This window comes from Equus quagga, chromosome 5 (assembly GCF_021613505.1).
Source record: "Equus quagga isolate Etosha38 chromosome 5, UCLA_HA_Equagga_1.0, whole genome shotgun sequence".
In the NCBI taxonomy this organism is placed as follows: domain Eukaryota; kingdom Metazoa; phylum Chordata; class Mammalia; order Perissodactyla; family Equidae; genus Equus; species Equus quagga.
Window position 1 is genome coordinate 52,759,445 of NC_060271.1, and position 18,041 is coordinate 52,777,485.

The 18,041-nt window shown below is 49.1% G+C and overlaps 1 protein-coding gene across 1 annotated transcript in view; it reads left to right on the forward strand.

Moving 5' to 3' along the window:
* TGFBRAP1 (transforming growth factor beta receptor associated protein 1) overlaps positions 1-9,397 on the forward strand; it is a 44,387-nt gene extending 34,990 nt beyond the window's left edge. The window contains exons 9-12 of the mRNA XM_046661645.1: positions 264-410; positions 970-1,129; positions 4,250-4,683; positions 6,655-9,397. Coding sequence (XP_046517601.1) covers positions 264-410; positions 970-1,129; positions 4,250-4,683; positions 6,655-6,831 — 918 coding nt within the window. The 3' untranslated portion in view covers positions 6,832-9,397. The remainder of the gene's footprint in view (positions 1-263; positions 411-969; positions 1,130-4,249; positions 4,684-6,654) is intronic.
* Positions 9,398-18,041: the final 8,644 nt, after the last annotated feature.

Sequence of the window (18,041 nt, forward strand, 5' to 3'; positions counted from 1 at the left end):
CACCGTCCAGCATCCTGGAGATGCTGGGGACTTTGAAAAGCATAGTCACTAAATTGAGCCAAACTCTCAAGATACCGAACTATTTGCTGGAACCCTTTCTCTTTTAGAAAGTTACACTGACCCTCTGGACCCTCCCATGCCAAGTACTACCATGAGGCATCAGTGTCTTTTCAAGTTTCTAAACAAAATAATTGTCCCACAGTGTAGTCGAGACACTGAGGGGAAACTGCCGAGAGAGCCAATACCCGCTACTCTCCTTTCAGGTTGGAGTTCAAGTTTTCACCAAGAGACCTTTGAACGAACAGCAGAAGAGTAGTTTTAACCCAGACGATGTTATCACTTGCCTTAAGAAATACCCTAAAGCTCTCGTTAAGTACCTGGAGCATCTGGTTGTGGACAGGAGCCTGCAGGTGAGCGCGTCAGAATTCAGACCAGGGCTCTGGCTGCAGTGTCACAGCAGTGGCTTCAGAGGTCGGATTCGACCCTCAGTCTGTTGGCAGATCCCTGTGTCACGTTATATGTTCCCGGGGTGCTCGGGCTGGACTTGCTGATGGTCTGAGGGGAACTGGAGGTTTGTGAAAGAGACCAGAGGAACAAGTAGCTTTTTTTGGTCTCATGTCCACTCAGCTTATCCTTTTTCGTCTCTGTTCCTTCCTTGTTGTTATTCCTCAAGGACCTGAGAACAGCTATACCTTTTTGGAGAATACCTGAATCCGGTGGCCCTTACTTCTCAAAATGAGAAGTAACCCTTTTATATTTTTCCCACTGATTTTAGATTCACCTTCCCTGTTTTTTGGTTTCAGAGGGGTTTTGACCTGCAAGTGTGTTGTGGTCATTGTCCCTGGGACTCTGCCCCAGCTCCGCTCAGCACAGCCTGGTCTCGAGAGCACTGCTGACCGGAGGGGGGGGTGGTCTCCAGGCTTCCCGCTTGCCAACGCTGTCTGTCTGCTCGGATCCCCTTTCCTGCAGAAGGAAGAGTACCACACACGCTTAGCACTCCTCTACCTGGACGAGGTGCTGCGACAGGGACCCAGCACTGGTGGCAGGGGTGCGGAAGTGACCGAGACGCAGGCAAAGCTACGACAGCTGCTGCAGAAGTCCGACTTGTACCGAGTCCACTTTCTGATGGGTGAGGAGAATCTCAGTGTCTCTCCCCTGATACCTTCACGCGGGCGGGACGGGGAAGGCTCTGCACAGCTCTTTGTTTTGAGTCCATAGGGTGATTCCTTGAGCCTCTTTTGGCACAAAGTTGCCTTCCTGGAGAATGGGGCAAAGCTTCTCATGCCTGCACCCCCTAGAAATGGACATTGGCCCTTTAACTGATGACACAACAGCTGCCCTGGTGGGTTTGGAAGTCTGCGTGTCTGTTGAGCCTGCCTCCGTTTGCCTTTCCTTATTCGGCTTTGAAGCATTTGAATCAGAGATCCTTCTGATGCCTCCAGCATTTGACCAGGGCTTTGCCAGCAGGCGCGGCCCACAGCAGCCCCCTTGGACTGCTCAAGCCTCAGAGCCAGGTGGAGGCAGTGCTGTGTCTTGGAGGGGAGTCTAGTTTTCCTTTCCTCGGGGTGCAGAGACCACGGTCTCCGTAGTGTGTGAAGTGCCACAAAGCAGCACAGTGCTGGTGCCTGCTGGGATTGACTTGTCTCTTGCTGTATTTGACATCATAGAATTTCCAGATTTGATCTTAGTGGGATTAGCAACAAATTTCTCTTTAATAGCGTTTAACACCATTTTTGACCATTAACTACAGTCGATTCTCATTATTCTCAGTAGTTGTGTTCCAGAAAGTTGCCACAAACACTGAATTAGTGACTCCTGAGCCACTGCTCCCAGGGGAAGTACAGGTTTAGGTTCCCGCGAGCCTCTGGTGATGACATTGCGTCAGCCGATCAATACATGACCTCGTTTTATGAGTGCTTCTGTTTAAGGACACTTCATTTGATATGTATTGTTGGTTCATTACTATTGAACTCTCAGCCGACACACTGTCACCCAGGCTTCGGTGAAGCTCGTCTGACACGTGCCTTTTCTGTAAGGCACATCCCGGCCTCCTTGTGCTTAGGAACACTGGCAGCGCACCAGCACTGCACTTGGAGCCGTCTTAAAGGGTGAAATCACCAATGAAAAGTACAAAAATGCAAACCATGTGGCACGCGGTATACCGTGAAGCGGACGTCTCCTTACAGGAGAGCTGCAACAAGAAGGCAGCGCTGCCGTGTTTGACCTCAGCTGGGAACATGCATGTCAGGCAGCTCAGATTTTTTGGCACTCTGTGCATGTCCACATATGACCACAGAAGCACCATGAGTGTTGATGTTGGGGTTACAGATAAATTTTGGTGAGTAGGCAAATTCACAAATACGGAATCTGAATAATGAGGATCGACTGTGTATGGCAGGCATAGGTCCAAACTTATCATGCATTAGGGTATCTAATATCCACAACACCCTATGAAGTAAGCCCTATTTTTTAATTATTTTTACAGGAGAGTAAATTGAAGCTTAGAGAAGTTCCCCAGCTTGCCCCAGGTCACACAGCTCATGAGCAGTAGACCCAGAACTCCAGCTGGGGTTGATATGTCACGGGAGCAGCAGAAACTAGTTCCAGCTTGCACTGGCCCCGGGCCTGACGTTTGGCTGTGCTGCTCATCAGCCACACTGTTGCTCGCAGCCACTGTCCCTTCTCGTTGTCGGTACTTCTGCGGTACTGGTCATTAGGCATTTTTACTGTCACCCCTGACTTATTTTACACTTGATGCTTCACAGACCCCTTTATAAAAATCTTGTCCTGGTCGTGAGTTTGTTCATCGATGTTCTCGTTGAGCTACCTCATTAAAGCATGTGTAGCGTGTCGGACCCTGCACCAAGCTTAGAAAGCTGGATGTAGCTTGGTTTTTGCCCTCACTTTACCAGGAATGCAGATAAGGCTGGTAGAAGCTCTGTGCAGGGCCGAGGGAGCAATGAGCCCTGCCTTGGGGTGGAGGGGCAGGGCGCGCCTCCCAAAGAAGGACCTGTTTGAACAGTCCTAAAGGAGGAGTCTGGGCTCACAGGGAAGGCTCGGGAGCTCGCAGGAAAGAGGGTGTCCCCCAAGGCACTGTGGACAGGTGTGGGAATTTCAGATGTACTCTGTCCCCTTGTCAGTCATGTGACTCCAGGGTGTATCTGGGCTCGTTGCAATAACGCTTGCTGCCCAGCCAACCCACTCTGGGCGGCCTTGAGAATCGCATGTAAATGAGATGACAGGTGTGAAAAGTGTAGATCACTATAGAGACCTTTTCTTAACCGTCTTTGCCCCTCTCCTCATGCCTTCAACGTGGTAGCCACTTAGTGATTGTTGCTGACAGTTCTTGGTGAGGGTGATGGTGGTGTGTGTTGCAGCCTGTGTGTTTAGTGCTGTGTGTGGTAGAAGCAGCCCTTTGCTGCAGGCCTAGTGGTATGAGCCATGTGCAGAGGACCTGAGTGTGGCCAACTTTAAATGCAGAAGGCCCACAATTTGAGAATTAACCTGGGCCCCTGAAATAGGAGTCGTCCTCAGAATATCCCGTCACAGTGGGAAGAAATCTTACGTCCTCTTCCTGTTTTACAGAGGGATGGAAAGCAAAGGGACTTTGCCAGTGAGACTCGGCCCGTGAAGTGCGGGGCCTTGGTCAGAAGTGAGGCTTCCTTCAGTGCCATCATTTTACTTATAACCTGGAAACTTAAGTTGCAGAAGAAACAAAAGGAAATGATATAGATAGGGATTTTTAACACTGTGAACCCATGTTCCTTCCCATGAAATAGATTTTAAATTGGAATAAGGGGGTTCACCACACTTTTGAGGGGCTGGTAATGTCTGGATTCAAGTGAATATAGTGCCTTTCTGCTTTAGTCAAAAAGATGGCGTACTGGAAAAATAGGAATAATAGTAGATTAACTGGAGCCCTGGCACTCTGGTACTCACTGTTTCCCTGGGGCCTCCTGAGATCATGGGTCATTTGTTTTATTCATTCTGTAAACATTATTGGAAGTCTGTATTCTGAGATCTGGCTGTCCCTATAAATAGAGTCTGGCTTCGGCGTTACTACACCCAGATTCGAAATGAGGAAGTGCAAGAGCGCCCTCTCCCTCGTCTTGGTGGCCACCCAGCAGTGCCTAGGCGGCCAGTTTGCTTTGCCCTTTCTTAAGCTAAAAGCACCACGCTTCTGCCTTGGATCGCCACATCAAGTGGCTTAGGCCCTGCCTGTTTCTACCTTGTGGATTCTGCCCAACAGATAGAATCCAGGGCGCCGGCCTTCCCATGGAGAGCGCCATCCTGCACGGGAAGCTGGAGGAGCACGAGGAAGCCCTGCGCATCCTGGTGCACGAGCTGAGGGACTTCTCGGCAGCCGAGGACTACTGCCTGTGGCGCTCCGAGGGCAGGGCCCCACCCTACCGGCAGCGGCTCTTCCACACGCTGCTGGCCATTTACCTCGGCCCCGGGCCCTCCGCACCCGAGCTGACCGTGGCCGCCGTGGACCTCCTGAACCACCACGCCACGGAATTTGACGCGGCCCAGGTTCTGCAGCTGCTGCCGGGCACCTGGTCAGTGCAGCTCCTCTGCCCGTTCCTGACGGGGGCCATGAGGGACAGTGTCCACACCAGGAGGACAGCACAGGTGGCTGTCGGCCTGGCCAAGTCTGAAAACTTAATCTACAAATACGATAAGGTGAGAGCCTGGCCCTTCTAGGCGAGCTAGCTTCCTGACCAATCAACATTCTATTTAAGGTAGATTTTGCCTATGGAAAAGTGTTCTTTGCCATGTGTCTTCTCTGCAGCTTCAGCACATCAAATGTATGATTCTACTCATATAGAAACAGAGGTGCGTGTGAGCAGAGGCAGACACTGGGTCAGCAGCGTAGCACTGTTGTCGTTTTCCTCCCCTTCTAGACCCTGACGTTCAAGAGAGCACGTGGGCAAGTCTAGCACTTCCTTACTGAGTACCTGTGGTGTGCCAGGCACGGTTCTACACTTTACACCATGGTATCATTTTATCAACACAACAGTTTTATGCAGTATCTGCTATTATCTCCTTTTCACAGAAGAGGACGCTGAGGCACAGAGAAGTCACACAGTAAATGGGGAGCCCAGATGTGAATTGCAGGCCAATTCAGAACTCCACGTTCTTGGTCCCTATATTTAGTCAGCTTGGGCTGCTATAACGAGTCCTGTAGGCTGGGGGGCTTAAGCAACAGACTTTGATTTCTCACAGTTCTAGAGGCTGGCAGTTCAAGAGCAAGGTGCTGGTAGATTCGGTGCCTGGTGCGTGGTGAGGACTTGTCCTGGCTTATAGACAGCCTCTTTCTCCCTGCGTCCTCACCCGGCAGAGAGCGCAAGCTCTGGTCCCTCCTCCTCTTAGAATGGCCCTAATCCCATCGTGGGAGCCCCGCCCTCGTTTCCTCCTCTAACCTTAATCACCTCGCAAGGCCCCCCCCAATGCCGTCACAGTGGGAATTAGGGCTCCAGCATGTGAATTTGAGGGGGACGCAAATGTCCAGTCTGTACCAGTCCCCAGGCTTCTCCTCCTCTGGAGAATTCTGTCTTGTGAGGCCCATATTCCATGCAGCTGGTGGCGATCTTTCCAGAGCAGGAATCCAGTGTGTTCCTCCACTCAGAAGCCTTCACTGACTCCTCAGTGGGGGAGTCAAGGCCTGGAAGAGTCAGTCTCCGCTCCTCTGGCCCATCCCTGTCCATCTCTCGCTGCGTGTCTAGACGCATGGGGCCTCATACATACGGCCCTTGCGCCTGGCCCACCCTCTGCCTGAGACATTCGCACCTTTCCCTTTTGTGCCTGGTGAATGCCCGCTCGAAACCCAGCCTAAGTATTTTTCCCTTTGTGAAACCACGGTACCCCTTTAAGCAGACTAACCGTCTCCTTTGCTGTTCACATACTGTGCATGTGCATTCGTAATTGTCTCCCTTTACTGTTACACCTCGGTTCTTTGAGGGCAGGGACTTCATTTATTTACCTCAGTATTCCTAGAGCCAAGCCTGGCATCTTGAAGGCAGTTAATAAGCGTTGAATGACTGATTAATAAGTACAGAACGAATCGACTGAGTTGCTATTCCATCTTGCCAAAAGGCTGACCTGCCTGGGTCGACCCAAGTGAATTGTGCAGAAAGGCTTTTTAACTTGCAGAACTCAAGTCCGGCGAATGAGACAGGGAGCAATGGAGTCACAGCTCAGTTTGTCACTTACCTTTAAAGAAATGAAATCATGTTTCCTAGGACCTGGCAGGAATGTGCCCGTAATCAACCAAATGGCTTTGACTAAATCCCTATCATGCCTTACTGTTTTTTGTTTGTAAATGAGAGAACCAGGAATTAGATGATTTATATGCTCTTATTCAGCTCTCACATTACATGACTTTATGTTTGAGAGAGGATCTTGGTTAGAAATGCCTTGGCCACACAAGCAGCAGCTGCTTTTGTAAAATAAGAAAGCAGTTTTGCAGTTTTTATTTTTACTTCTCCAGATACTAAGGATGTTTTTCATTTCACTTCTAATATTCTGTTTCGAGAAGTTGATGTTAAGGCAGTCCTCATCAGTAATAGCAATCGATGGAGTAATGTGTGTCAACTCTGAAAAACTGGTCTAACTTTATGAGAGAGAATCCACAGTCTTTCTTTCTTTTTGCAGATGAAGTTGAAAGGAAGCTCAGTTCGGCTCTCGGACAAAAAGCTTTGCCAGATGTGCCAAAATCCCTTTTGTGAGCCCGTGTTTGTTAGGTATCCAAATGGAGGTCTCGTCCACACGCACTGTGCTGCCAGCAGACAAACGAACCCCAGTTCCCCCAGCCCTGGCGCCCGGACTTGAAGAAGCCCAGCCGAGGGCGCGAGGGGGACCCTGAGTTCTTTACCAAGGCTGCTGGGTGCAGAGAGCAGGAAGCCGCTGCCCTTGGGTCAGCCAAGACGAAGGGATGAGCCCTGGGTGCTGGGGAGCCTCAGTCATGTGAACCAGGGCCTCTTGGCTGCTGACCACTCTGCAATGAATGTAAATGGAAAACCCCGGAAACAGACACCTGCCAGAGTACACCCGTCCAGGTTCTTAGTAATCCAAAACAGACGTCTGCTGTGTGAGGAAATGAGCCTTCCCCGTGCAATGCAGACAGACGGCCCCCAGCCCCGCCCCCCCGAGCCTGAGACCTGCATTTGCACTGGAACCGTTTGCTTCACGGTGGCAAAGGTGAAGCCCTGTCTCGGCTGAGTGAGTGGCCAGGACACAGAGCCCTGTGGCAGGCGGGCTTCACCCGCACCTTCCCGTCCCGTGTAAGTGCCCTCTCCGTCCACGAAGCACGGCCGCTGGGGTCCTGTCTGTTTCTCCAGATGACCTCGGGGGCTCTGCCTTGCCCTTGGAAATGGCTGACCTGAGGGAAGTATTTGTGTTCCTTCCTTCTTCCCATCTGCTCTCAACCCCTGAAAAATTCTGCCTTCTTTACCCAACCTCTCCCTTCTGGGTAAGTTTGTGTGCTTCTGGCTGCCCAGCAAGTGAAGACCTGTAAGACGCTGGTAAAGCCCCATGAGAGAAGCTGCTTGCCGGTCTTGAAGACAACAGCAGACAGGAGACCATGGCGGGGGAGGGCCCAGTGTGTGTTCCTTTTTTGGCGCATCGTCTGCTGATTTGAAACTCCACAATCAACACGTTTGACTAAAAGTTTTTATTTGAAGTTATATCATCTTTGTAGTTTTTCTCTTGTTTAGACATTCATCTGTCATATTGGTTAGGGACATTTTTTCTTGTTGAAATGTACCTCCTGTTGAATACTTGGGAAATTAGAAGGGAAACGTTATGAGCACAAGCCGAGCGCATTCCCGGGGAGGCCGGTTTCGACCTCACGCTCTTAGCAGGGCGGGCAGTGGTGACAGCTGCCTTGCATGTGACAGAGACGTCGTCTTTCCTGGCGGGTGCTCCTGCACACCCTTGTGAGGAAGTCCAGCCAGGCCGCCTCACCTCCCAGCACTTTACACGCCTGCTCTGAGGTTTCCTGAACACGCAGGAGGAATGCCTCTTGCTCACCACAGACTGGGAATTCACTGTCTCTCTCTGTCTGACGTCTCTAGGAAGCCCAAGCTGTTGTTACTTCACTGCCCTCTTGAATTTCTTCGTTGTGATTATGGATTCTATTAGGAACTAACAGTAAAGACACTGTACCCCATGCCGTAACGCTCAAAAAACAAGCATTAGCGTGTGTGTGCCAGGAGAGGGCCTTGGAGCATCAGCCAAGCTTGGGCCCGAGGGAGGAGGGGCTCATTCTCCATTCTTTAAAAAATGTTTGCCTGAACTAATAATGGTCAGTATTCGTTTTCCTTTTGTGATTCTAAGTGGCCCAAGAAAGCAAAGGCATCCATGCATTCTTTCCTAACTATATCTCAATTATCTACAGAATAAATGATGAAGAAGTTATCCTTGTAACTCAACCATATGCCGGGTAAATTGGTGTGAATTCAAAGCCCGGTCGTGAGCTTTACCCTGTGGATGACTGTGTTATGGGATGGTCGTACAGCTGTGTACATTATCATCACAACCTATGAGTTTGCGGTTATTCCGCAAAGAGCAAGTTACTCGGTCATGCAGTGTTGCACTTTTATAAGCACTGTTTCTCTGTGCACAAAATGGGTAAAATCTTGAAAAAGACTTGTGATTACTCATTGTTAACTTGAGGACACTGGTCTCTTTTTTCCTCTGAACGTTGATCAATATTTTGAAGTGTTTGTTATCCTTTAGAATAACGAGAATTCAAGTTGAACCGTTTTCCACCTCTACCGAATCCCCTAACACAGGCAGAGTTCTGTGACACTGCAGAATTGCCTCCTGTGTTAAAACCATACCTTTCTCTAACTCCCACAAACCCGTTTTCTTAAATCATATTTTTAAAAGAAATACATGGTTCTTTCTGAAGGCCTGCTGTTTTGTGACTGTGCCGTTGAATAGAGCAATTCGAAGCATCACTCAGCCCTCTTCTCCCTCGTTAGGTTCTGTGTAACCATTCTAGTTAAAACAGCATGAACTGGACTCAGCTGGCATTAATATTCTGTGGGCAATACTATTTTAGTTTTATGAACTGTTTACCTGCTGTTGCCTATCAAGTCTTACTGTGGGAGTGTCGTGGAGGCTATGGGGCCCTGGGCCTGAGCTCAGAGCTGGAGAGCCTGCGCCCATGAGCTTGGGAATGTGGGCGTCCTTCGGAGCGCAGTGGGCTCAGGCGCCATGGGCGCACCGTCAGATCCACACCTGTCACACGGCGAGGATGCCCTTGCATCTTTCTTTCTCTCCCATGGAAACCTTTGTCCTTGCAACTTTATCCTTCACCCTGGTTGGGTCCCAAATACCCAAGATGTACAAATGTAAACTTGTTGATTTTATTAAAATTCTTTTAATTCTTTGTTCCTTCTGTAATTTTTTTTTCTTAAATAAAACTATCTTGGTGAGATGATGGTTCCCACTTGCATGGTACCTAGTCTGAAGAGTTCTGGAACTTAGGCATCCGGACCTGGTGGCCCCTACCAGCATCTGCAGAGGACTTACATTGGCGCCCCTTGAATTCTTTGTTGTTCTGTGCCGACCTTTCAATGATCCACTCCTGAGTTTGTCTCCTGCCTGTTCTGAAGGTGCTCTCCCTGCGTGCTGTCTTCAGAGGAATCGTGCTGTCTTCAGAGGAATCGTGCCCTGAGGAGTTTAACAGAGAACATTCCTGGGTGCTTCTGAGTGCTTCACCTTTTAGCCGAGAGCTCCTAAATAAGCCTCTGCCCTTGGGTTTCTAACCCTGAGTGTGTCAAGGAATGTAATTTTTTTAAACTTCACCTTTTAAATTTTGACCCATCCCTTAGAGCCTTGTTCATAGCAGTCTTTGAGCACTCCCATTGAATGAACTTCGCGGCACTTTCCCGGGTTCCTTCTCTCCCTCCAGGTGTGGGGTGGCCCTGAGGAGAGTGGGGTAACACAGCCCCTGACTCTTCTCACCCTGAGCTGCATGCCGTCCTAGGCTGGTAAATTCCGAATATGTGGAGGTGAGGTGTCATGAGTCATCCGTATTTGAGGCTGAAGAAACTGAGGTGCGTGTCGTTGGGGTGATTTTCCCGGCCTTTGAGACCCTCAAACCAGAGCCACAGTCCCCGCCCGCCCATTTCCCGCCTGGCACTTCAGCCACAAAGGAGAAAACCAGAGACCAACCCAGGGCTGGCTGTATTCGAACAGAAAATCAGGGAGCGTCAGCCTGACTCTCCTTTTCTCGTTTCTGTGTCAGTGGTAGCCCGTGGTGCATAGCAGACCAGAGATGAAAGGGGCTACGAACCCGGCTAGAAAGGAGGAGTGGTGGACTCACTGCCTGTGAGAAGAACACAAGGCCAAGGGGCTGAGAGAGAAAGAGTGTAAATTGGTGTCCTAACCGTGTCTGTGGTGGAGGCAGAGACTGGCGCCTGCCTCAGTTAAATGGGCTGTGACTCGTGTGAGGAGTAATTAGATATTAACTGACACCCCATTTGCTCTTAGTGGATCTGTCAACCTTAGCGTCTGAAATGGAAATGTACGAGAATCCAGACCATATGGACCAGGGGCCCTTTCACCTTCGCAAAAAAGCCAAATGGCTGGAGCACCATCTAAAAGCTTGTTAATACCTTGTTCAGAGATAAGCACAGAGTTAATGAAGCCTGCTTTTCTTGAGCGTGCAGCCGGGGAGGGGAAACAAATAGCTATAATTCAGTCTGCAGTCCAGAGTTGTAAATTAGTTGAACAAGACAGGTGGCAAGAAGGGGTTAGACAGCAACTCATAGGACTCAACAGGCCGAGGGTGACTTGAGAAGTAAAATGTTACCACTAGGTGTGGGAAGAGCTGGGTCTCATTGGGCACAGTCAGCTGTGATCCTGCAAGTCTCGTTCCCTGGACCTTGGTGATGTTGTCCATAGGCTGGAGGCGGAGCTGGGTGGTGTCTGAGGACCCTCCGTTCCAAGCAGGCGAAATCAGGGCAAAGTAGTGGAGATGGTCCAGCCTTTGAAAGGCAATGCTGTCCTGTAGGATCTAAGTTCTCTCAGGGGAGCACCCAGCATAAGGACTGCTGCAGCATCCAGGTGGATGTCTGAGCACTCCCGCAGTCTCAGCGCAGTGTTGCAACGAGTAGAAAAGTGCCTCTTTGTAGCCTGAACACGCTGGTCCGGGAGTTGGACTATGTGCCCTTTCCAGCAGCTGGCTTCCAGACGCCCCTTTCCTCCAGGGTCTCCCAATCTTGACTGAGAATCTCTTCGCCCTTCCTCATGTGCTCTGGCTTCCGCAGTCCTTCACCACAAGGGTTCTCTTCTCTAGAGAATGTTTTCCATTTGTCTCACTTGAAATACCAGTTTTCCGTTTCTGATTCCACTGGTGTTCAGCCAAGTCGGGGAGGCAGATTCCCCACCTAATGTCAAGGGGAGTGTGAGCTTCATGACCGGGCAGCTGCGCCCTGCTGCCCGTCGGCCTGGCTCATCCCAGCCTCTGCCCCGTCTTGTCGCCGCACGGTTAGGATTCCCCTGGAGCAGCTGGCGGGCTCTAGAACTGGGGTTCTCAGGCTGCCGGCACTCCCCGGCTCCCTCCTCTGCAGTCAGCACCTTAGAGTAAAACTGCCAGACCTACTTCTAAATAGTTGTTTAATGCAATGCTGATTTACAGGCACCTGTTGACTTAAGCTCGTAAATAGAGGTAACCGAAATGTTAAACTTTTGCTTTCTTGAGAATTAAAGAGAGCATCTCCCCAGTTGTTGTTTATACTTCCAAAGACATTTGATTTCTTTGAGTTAATTTATTCACTTTATATTGGTAAACATGGTCAGAAACTCAATTTTCTGTCGAGAAAGATAGTTTACCATATTCTAATATAGCTGTATTTAATATATTTTCCATGTATGTTAGTCTTCTTGCCATTCTCATGGATTTTTTTTATTGTGGTAAAATACAGATAAAATGTACTGTTTTAATCATTTTTCAGTGTAGAGTTTGGTGGCATTAAGAACATTCAGTGTGGTGCAACCATCGCCACCATCCATGTCCGGAACCTTGTCATCTTCCCAAAAGCTGAAACTCTGTCCACATTAAACACAAATTACCCATTCCCCTCCCCCAGCGCCTGGCGACCACCATTCTACTTTCTGTCACTATGAATGTGACTGCTCTGGGTAACTATGGTGGAGTCATACAGCATTTGTCCTTATGTGACTGGCTTATTTCACTTAGCATAACGTCCTCAGGGTTCATCCGTGCTGTAGCATGTGTCAGAATTTCCTTCCTTTTTAAGGCTGAATAATATTCCATTTCATGGCTTTAAAATAGTATATTTAGTTACCCAAAGTGTGTGTACTAGAAAATTTGCTTATACATATTTTATATAACGTTAGCATTGCTATTTCATATATCACCCTGTAAACTGCAACCCTATCGCCGCTGTCTAGAAGTCAACTGTTTATGGTCCTAATCTCTTCATTGGGTTAAAACAGACCAACAAACAACACTCACAAATGGTCTAATGCAGGCCCTTGACAATGGGTTCAAAATCAGCACAAAGAAAGACACGAAGATTTCCCCATCATGAGCAGCAGAAAGCTGATTCAGAAACAAGGGCCAGCCTCACTTATAACAGAAAAGTGACCAGAGCCAGCGCAGCTGCCGTGAAGGCCGGACGTGGATGCTGTGATGAAGCATCTCGGGCTGTGTGCTTCCTTGGCGGGCCTCCTGACGAAGGTGTGCATGTTCTCTGTCATTTTTCCAACCTCTCTGCACAACCCTCTGCAGGGTCTCCGGAAGGGAAGGAGGTGTGCCTGCGCCCAGAGCCTGGCCACGCCCATGCTTAGGCAGCCGCTCGAGCTGTTGGGGCTCCAGTTCCTGCCTGTGAGTCGGTCACTAAGTGGCATTCCGGGAGTGCTGACAACCTGATGAAGCTGAACGCAGGGTGGGAAGCAAGCATTCTCGCTTTCCTGGGACAGCAAGAAAGTCACTCAGCGAGCCGTGTCGACAGCTCGTGTGTGTGTGTCTGGATCTGGGATGGGGAGGGCCAGTGGTCGCCACTTCCTCCAACCATGCAAGTCCGGGAAGCAGTGCCACAGCCCCTTAGAACTGGCCTGCTTTCCTTCCTCCCTCTTCGCTGCTGTGAGGAGGCTCAGGGCTGGGCGTTTCTCACGTGTTTCTGCTCCGTCACTGCAGACCTGGGTGCTGGGGAGCCCACAGCAAAGGCTATCTAATTCCAGGTGGAAGGTGGGATGGCCTGGAAGTAACCCTTCATCATCTCTGCCCCAGAACTGTAATTTCAAGCAACTGAACACTGGAAACATGCAGGGGCTATGCCGGTTTCCGATTTGTGCTAAATCTGCACCTACTGGTGTAATTTTCAGATATCTTGTACTTATACAAATACTGGAAAATGAGCTGCTTCCTAGCAGCCGACAGAGAAGGTCAGCCATTCCCAACCCGCAGTGTCTGTGCCAGGATGCACAGCCGGTGGACCAGGAGGACGGAAGGCTCTCTCTACGTGGCAACTGTGTGGGGCTCTCCTCGGTGGGGAGTGGCCATGTTCCCTCCCGGGGCAGTCACAGCCTCAGTGACATGCTCCAACTTTACTGTCACGTTCATGCAACTGCAGAAATAGAACTGACCTTGCCACAGAAGGATGCAGCTGACAGGCTACGGGACTCACATTACCGAGAGCTGCATTTAATACTAACAGGGTGATTTCTCTTTTTCAATTCAAGCATTCATTTATTCATGTATTCATTCTTTCATTCCACAAGTATATGTTAGAAAACTGCTATGTGCCAGACACTGTGCTAAGTTCTGCGGATAAAATGGTGAAAAAGACACCCCTGGTCTTGGCCCTGCTGGAGCTCACCATGGAGATAATTATGACGCAGCTGGACAGATGCCAAGGGTAGGCAGTGCAGGTACAGCAGGAGCAGAGGAGGAGCCCTGAGTGGGAAGGAAAGTGCTCCAGGCAGAGGGAACAGCCAGGCCAAGCCTGGAGGCGAGAGGGATTATGGTCTCTTGGAGAAGGAGACAAAGAGGTTGGGTTTGATTGCAGCTGGGGAAGTAGGCAGGGCATGGTGGCAGATGAGGCTGATGCTAAGGCTTCATCCCACTTCTCAGCGGAAGATAATGCGAGCATCTGAGCTGCAGAAAGACCACGGTCCCACCGCCCAGGGGCAACCACTGTCAATATTTCCATCTAGTATTTTGCTCATTCATCTTAGTCTTTACATAGTTTTTGATGACGTAGGAAAGGACCCCCAACACGTACACACAAAGGGCATAATACAAAATGTTTTAGCCAGTTTATTTGGGGAATACTTTATTTTAAAATATAGCCTATCAATAGAAAATTTGAGGCATATTAAGGCCAAGAGATCAGGAGACAACTGTCGTTGAAAAGACAGTTTTTGTCCTCACAGATCCCAGGAAGAGGAGACACACTGTGCTGCAGGAGCCACCTGGGGCAGCACCAGCTCAGTCAGGAGGCGGAAGGAGGGAGTGCTGTGGATGAGAGCCTTGATTGTGGTGTCCGTGGAGGAATGGCTGAGCCGGGCCAGCAGGCTGAGGACTGGCTAGCTGGGGTGATTTCAGAGGGCTCTTGGACATAGGGGCTGTCCCTGGTTGTCCGGTAGCAGGCCCAGGATTGGTTGGTCTGTATTTGAGAGGTGTGCTGGCAGGCATGCGTTTCACTCTCTGTGGAGTTAGCTATCCCTGGGAGGGGCAGTTCCTCCGGGGTGAGCATGGCCCCTGATGTCAAAGTGTCAGGATACAGAAAATAAAAGGTGTCCATACATCCTTTAGATCCGGCTACCGGGGCAGCCACAGTGTATTCTACTCTGCTTCTCAGGACAGAGACTTGAACATAAAAGCTGCAATGTGCTTCCAACAGCAGGGTAGGAAGTTTGCCTCAGAGGAGCATAGGATGAGAAAGGGACGCAGGATGGTCTGGAAGCCCTTCCTAGGCCAGCCCGCCAGCCAGCCAGTTCTTCTGTGTTCAAGGGCCTTCCTGAGTCTAGGTGATTCAAGTTGGCCTGTAAATGCCATAACTAACCCTTTCAGTCCAAACTGGTTTCTGAGGAGGTGTCAAATACCTTTAATAATTTTTTTCTCTTACACTTTTCTGTATATAATTAGTGAATATATATTAATTACAAAACTAGAGACTCTTGAATAATGCCTCCTCTGTCAACAGCTTATGTTTTGTCTCCCTGGCACCTTCATGCCCCAGTTCATAGGTCAACAGTGGCCCAAAGGAGCCTGGGCCCAGCCTGTGGGCAGAGGGCCCATCGGTGGCTAATGGGAAGAGCTTCATGACCTAGCCAAACAGTTTCCCAAGATTTTGGTAATTCTCAAGCACAGCTGGTGAGAGAATAAATTGCCACAAACTTTGTGCAAAAAAAAAAATTATTATCGCACGAAAAGCCACTAATTGCACTTTTAGAAGTTTATTTTAGAAGGACAGTCAGTGGGTAGGCAGAGAAATTTATGTCAAAGATGTTCATTACAACATTTTTTTAAATAGTGAAAAGTAGGAAAAAACCTGAAAAACGGAGTAAACAACTTAGGTGGTGGCGCATCCACACAATGGAAGACTTCCACCCATCAGAAATCACTTCAAAACACACAGAAACCCCCAAAAGTGAAGCTACAAAGTTGCGATGTGGTATAGTATCAACTGAATTTTGCAAAAGAAAATATACCTTGTTTTAATGTATAATAAAAAAGACTTTTAAAAATCTTTAATTTTCTTTATGCGTCTGGGTAAAAAAAAATCCAATAAACATATTAATTGTTCTGTTTTTATTTCTACAAGCAGCAAATTACCTCTATAATAAAAAAAATCAGTAATGCCAATTTTAAAACTTTTCTTAGGACGAGGGGGCATTTATTCATAAGGATGGAAAATATACCATTCTTTTACAGGATGTAAATCTAACCTTTAATATGTTAGTGTCAGCTCATATCTAGTTAAGCGCTTACCCGTATCTGCTTATTGGATGTTTTGAGAAGGAGAAGGAAAGATCTGAGAAAACCGGACAAGAGGCCAGAGAATGAAGAGGGGTCTGCAGGCGGAAGGAGCTCACGTGAGGGTGGAGCAGGGACCTAGACTCTGTGACAAGACGCTTGTGGGACGTGTCCCCCTGGAGAATGGGGAAGCAGCCAGGGGCGCTCACCTGGGCCCCGCTGGAGAGAAACCCACAGGGGTCCCCACCCCCCTGTGCAGGTTGTGTGTGGGTGCATTCCGCAGCCCCAGGGCTCGTAAGAGGGGGAAGCACTTCCTGAGCAGCCTGGACTGACTGCTTCCCCGGAGGCCCACAGATCCCGGAGAGAATGGGACGCTGTGGGGAGGAAGAGCCCCCTGTGCCCCATAATGTTTGTCCCTAGCCTCTGCCTGTGCTTTGAAAGCAAATTAAGCTTTCTGTTTCTCCACATGCATTTTTTTTTTTTTTTGAGGAAGATTAGCTCTGAGCTAACATCTGCTGCCAATCCTCCTCTTTTTGCTAAGGAAGACTGGCCCTGAGCTCACATCCGTGCCCATCTCCCTCTACTTTATATATGGGATGCCTACCACAGCATGGCTTGCCAAGCGGTGCCATGTCCGCACCCGGGATCCGAACTGGCAAACCCTGAGCTGCTGAAGCAGAGCATACGAACTTAACCGCTGTGCCACCTGGCTGGCCCCTCCACATGCATTTTTAAATTACTCAGTCATGTTTGTCTTTTAGTGACCTTTTCTTTATGGTTTAATAAAGCATTTGGAGTCTCCATGACACCACAGCAAAATCCTGTAATGAGGGAATATGGCAGCAGCATTTCAATGAGGGAGGAAAGGAGAAATATAGTCCCCACAAGGACAGTTAATAAGGAGCAGCAAATCTGTCTTTTGAAAAATGCTTCTGAATATGAGCCGGGCTGCTTTTTCCTTGACTGGAAAGGTTGGCACAGGGACAGCCAATGCCAGAGGCGGCAGGAGAGAGCACGAGGAGATGGAGCGTATAGACCCAGTGCAGGAATTTTTTCCTATTGCCCAGACCTTGGGGGTCTTTAGGCGTTGACCTGACCACCTCAGACGGCTGAACTCGCATATCAGTGCCCTCGAATTCGTGATTGCAGAAGGTAAGGTGTTGGTTGCATCCAGGTGTTTCTCATACAGGTAAGTTCTTTCCGTTCCTATCAGACTAACTAGGAAAATCTGTCTGAGCTGCCGCCCCTCCTGGTTCCCGCTGGGAGTGGGACAATCTTGGGTACCTGTCTTGTTCCCATGTCACCTTGTTTCCCACTCCTCCAGGGTGACAGGTGAAAGAGCAGACGGTGAACTTGAACTGTCTGCCACAGTAACCTCAGACGCCTACCAAAATAATGTGCACTCACACACACGTGTGCACACGCACACCATGGCTTTGGGTTCAAACATCTTTTCATTTTTACAGAATCCAGATGCTAACCTCCCGGCTAAGGTCCCCAAACCCTCCTCCTCTTGACTAGTTAGATGGCTGCGGCCTGGCCTGCGCCCCCCCTCCACACGCGGTGGTCCACCTGGCCTTCGGCATCCACGCTCCACCTCTCAGCAGGCAGAGCCTTGAAATTATCCTCTTGCTTTTAATGTAATCAAATCTTAGGCAGAGTTGTTCTCAATTACTGTTGATTATTGTTTTAAATAGCACTTTTTTTCCTTATCTTAAAGGGCAAAATTCATTCCTTTGTGGCTGCAAATTTTCAAACGGTTTACTTTCATGTCTCCCTTCTTTTGTGTCTAAAAGATTAAATATGTGGTGACTTTATCTCCTTAGGACAGGCACAGATGCGTGCGCTTTCTGCACGTGGATGTGAAGAAAGAGAGAAGCAAACATGTTGGGATGATGTGATAAGACGTGTGTCTATTTTACAATGAGCGAAGGCTCCTTTATTGGAAATTTGTACTTAGGACCTCAGAATTTGCAAAATCACTCGATGTTCTGGCAGAGACCGCGGGGAGTCCACCAAATCCTCGTCCTCTCCTTCCACGTCAGGAAGGCTGTAGCTGGGGCACGTGGCCTTCTGACTA